We start from the raw sequence: 3,682 nt of genomic DNA, 5'->3' as shown, positions 1-3,682 counted from the left end.
TATGGGGTGATATGGGGTATCTATGGGGCGGATTAGGGGTCCTGAGATGGTTTGGGGTCGCTATGGGGTGATATGGGGTATCTATGGGGTGATATGGGGGGTCTATGGGGTGATATGGGGGGTCTATGGGGTGATATGGGGTGTCTATGGGGTGATATGGGGTATCTATGGGGTGATATGGGGGATCTATGGGGTGATATGGGGTGTCTATGGGGTGATATGGGGGATCTATGGGGTGATATGGGGGATCTATGGGGTGATATGAGGTGTCTATGGGGTGATATGGGGGATCTATGGGGTGATATGGGGTGTCTATGGGGTGATATGGGGTATCTATGGGGCAATATGGGGTCGCTATGGGGTGATATGGGGTGATATGTGGGGGTTTGGGGTCAATATGGGGTGGGTTTGGGGTCGCTATGGGGTGGATTAAGGGTCCTGAGATGGTTTGGTGTCGCTATGGGGTGATATGGGGTGGGTTGGGGTCGCTATGGGGCCATTTGGGGTTTCTATGGGGTCATTATGGGGTGATTTGGGGTCGCTATGGGGCGATTTGGGGTCTCTATGGGTCCCTATGGGTCTTTATGGTGTCTCTATGGGGTTATAGGGTCCCTATGGGGTCTCTATCGGATCTCTATGGGGTCCCTATGTGGTTATAGGGTCTCTATGGGTCTCTATGGGGTCTCTATGGGGTTATAGGGTCTCTATGGGGTTATAGGGTCTCTATGGGGTTATAGGGTCTCTATGTGTCCCTATGGGTCTCTATGGGGTCTCTATGGGGTTATAGGGTCCCTATGGTTCTCTATGGGGTCCCTATGGGGTTATAGGGTCTCTATGGTGTTATAGGGTCTCTATGGGGTTATAGGGTCTCTATGGGGTCTCTATGGGTCTCTATGGGGTTATAGGGTCTCTATGGGGTCTCTATGGGGTTATAGGGTCTCTATGGGGTTATAGGGTCTCTATGGGGTCCCTATGGGTCTCTATGGGTCTTTATGGTGTCTCTATGGGGTTATAGGGTCTCTATGGGGTTATAGGGTCCCTATGGGGTCTCTATGGGGTTATAGGGTCTCTATGGGGTCTCTATGGGGTCCCTATGGGTCTCTATGGGTCTTTATGGTGTCTCTATGGGGTTATAGGGTCTCTATGGGGTTATAGGGTCCCTATGGGGTTATAGGGTCTCTATGGGGTCTCTATGGTCTCTATGGGTCTTTATGGGGTCTCTATGGGGTTATAGGGTCTCTATGGGGTTATAGGGTCTCTATGGGGTTATAGGGTCCCTATATGTCCCTATGGGGTCTGTATGGGGTTATAGGGTCTCTATGGGGTCTGTATGGGGTTATAGGGTCCCTATGGGGTCTCTATGGGGTTATAGGGTCTCTATGGGGTTATAGGGTCCCTATGGGTCTCTATGGGTCTTTATGGGGTCCCTATGGGGTTATGGGGTCCCTATGGGGTTATAGGGTCTGTATGGGTCTCTATGGGGTTATAGGGTCCCTATATGTCCCTATGGGGTCCCTATGGGGTTATAGGGTCCCTATATGTCTCTATGGGGTCTCTATGGGGTTATAGGGTCCCTATGGGGTCCCTATGGGGTTATAGGGTCTCTATGGGTCCCTATGGGGTCTCTATGGGTCCCTATGTGTCTCTCCCACCCCACAGCTCCCGGTTCGGTCCCATGGGCGACGTTGGCTGAAGTTTCCCATATATGGAAGAAGCTGGAACCCGCCTTCATTCAAGGTCCGCCCCCCATTGTGACGTCATCAAACCCCCATTGTGACGTCATCAAAGCCCCCATTGTGACGTCACAGCCCCCCCCATTGTGACGTCACAAACCCCGCCCCCCCAGGTTTGGAAGCAGCCGGTTGGTCGATGCGGAGCCATCAATTAGGAACCGACCAATGGCGGCTCGAGTGGGCGGAGCCTCCGTCGTGAGGCCACGCCCCCTTCATTTGCATAAGGCTTGCCCTCATTTGCATGCATAATGAGCCCCCCATCCTCCATTGGGCCCATAAAGTGCCATAAAAATGAGTGGAAAAGCCACTTTTTGGGCAATTTAAGGCCAAAAAACGCCATTTTTATTCTATTTCTAATTCAAGGGTGGGTTTGATGCTTTAATCAAAGGGATTTTGGGGGGAAAAATGGGGATTTGGGGCAAAAATGGGGATTTTTGTGTTAAAAATGGGGATTTTGGGGCAAAATTGGGGATTTTGGGGCAAAAATGGGGATTTGGGGGCAAAAATGGGGATTTTGGGGGCAAAAATGGGGATTTTGGGGGTAAAAATGGGGATTTTTGATGTAAAAAGGGGATTTTGGGAAGGAAATGGGGATTTTGGGGGTAAAAATGGTGATTTTGGGGGAAAAAATAGGGATTTTGGGGGGTAAAAATGGGGATTTCTGTGGCAAATAAGGGATTTTGGGGTAAAAATGGGGAATTTTGGGGACAAAAAAGGGATTTTGAGATAAAAATGTGGATTTTGGGGGCAAAAATGGGAATTTTGGGGTAAAAATGGGTATTCTTGGTGTAAAAATGGGGATTTGGGGGGCAAAAATAGTGATTTTGGGGGTAAAAATGGTGATTTTGGGGCAAAAATTGGGATTTTGGGGGTAAAAATGAAGATTTTTGGTGTAAAAATGGGGATTTGGGTGGTAAAAATGGGGATTTTGGGGCAAAATTGGGGGTTTTGAGGCTAAAAATGGGGATTTTGGGGGAAAAAATGGGGATTGGGGGTAAAAATGGGGATTTTTGGGATAAAAATGGGGATTATGGGTAAAAATGGTGATTATGGGGTAAAAATGGACATTTTTGGTGTAAAAATGGGGATTTTGGGGGGATAACGGTGATTTTTGGATAAAAATGGGGATTTTGGTGTAAAAATGGGGATTTTGGGAAGGAAATTGTGATTTTGGGGGTAAAAATGGGGGTTTTGGGTGTAAAAATGCTGATTTTGCCTAGAAATTAATGATTTTTTGGCTTAAAACGTTGAAATTTTGGGTCATTTCCCCCCATTTTATTCCATTTAACATCCACATTTTCCCCCTGAGCCCTTTCAGGCCATTTTGGGTCCAATTTTGGGTGAAATTCGAGGGATTTCAGGCAAAATACCCCCATAAAAAGATGGCGACGGCCATCATGATGATGGCGTTAATATTCACCACCCGCGCCCATATATGGGCATCAGGGGGCGGGGCCTCATCAAGCCCCGCCCCCTGGCTCTGAGGCCCCGCCCCCTCGGTGTGAAGCTCCGCCCCCTCCCTCCTTAGCTCCGCTCCTATTGGTCGAGGCTCCGTCCCTTGGGTCCTTAGCTCTGTTCCTATTGGTTGTTGCTCCGTTCCTATTGGTTGCTGCTCCGTTCCTATTGGTTGAGGCTCCGCCCCCTGGGTGCTGGGCTTCACTTGGACCTCTGGGGAGGAACAGCCCCATAGAGACCCATAGGGACCCATAGAGACCCCATAGAGACCCCATAGAGACCCATAGGGACCCATAGAGACCCCATAGGGACCCCATAGGGACCCATAGAGACCCCATAGAGTCCCATAGGGGCACATAGGGACCCATAGAGACCCATAGGGACCCATAGCGACCCATAGAGACCCCATAGGGACCCATAGGGACCCATAGAGACCCATAGAGACCCATAGAGACCCCATAGAGACCCATAGAGCCCCATTGAGACCCCATTGT

General features: G+C 49.6%; 1 protein-coding gene and 1 long non-coding RNA gene across 2 annotated transcripts in view; one reads left to right on the top strand and one right to left on the bottom strand.

Moving 5' to 3' along the window:
* LOC107307254 overlaps positions 1-2,095 on the top strand; it is an 8,814-nt gene extending 6,719 nt beyond the window's left edge. Inside the window, exons 2-3 of the long non-coding RNA XR_001552366.2 lie at positions 1,660-1,737; positions 1,847-2,095. This is a non-coding gene — a long non-coding RNA (uncharacterized LOC107307254). The remainder of the gene's footprint in view (positions 1-1,659; positions 1,738-1,846) is intronic.
* Positions 2,096-2,976: 881 nt separating this feature from the next.
* LOC107307253 (sodium/glucose cotransporter 2-like) overlaps positions 2,977-3,682 on the bottom strand; it is a 19,775-nt gene continuing 19,069 nt past the window's right edge. The window contains exon 12 of the mRNA XM_015850745.2: positions 2,977-3,399. Within this exon, the coding sequence (XP_015706231.1) occupies positions 3,091-3,399 (309 nt within the window). The 3' untranslated portion in view covers positions 2,977-3,090. The remainder of the gene's footprint in view (positions 3,400-3,682) is intronic.

The sequence above is a fragment of the Coturnix japonica genome, unplaced genomic scaffold (assembly GCF_001577835.2).
Source record: "Coturnix japonica isolate 7356 unplaced genomic scaffold, Coturnix japonica 2.1 chrUnrandom522, whole genome shotgun sequence".
In the NCBI taxonomy this organism is placed as follows: domain Eukaryota; kingdom Metazoa; phylum Chordata; class Aves; order Galliformes; family Phasianidae; genus Coturnix; species Coturnix japonica.
Note: the sequence above shows the minus strand (reverse complement) of the source record. Positions and strands in the feature narration are given on the sequence as shown.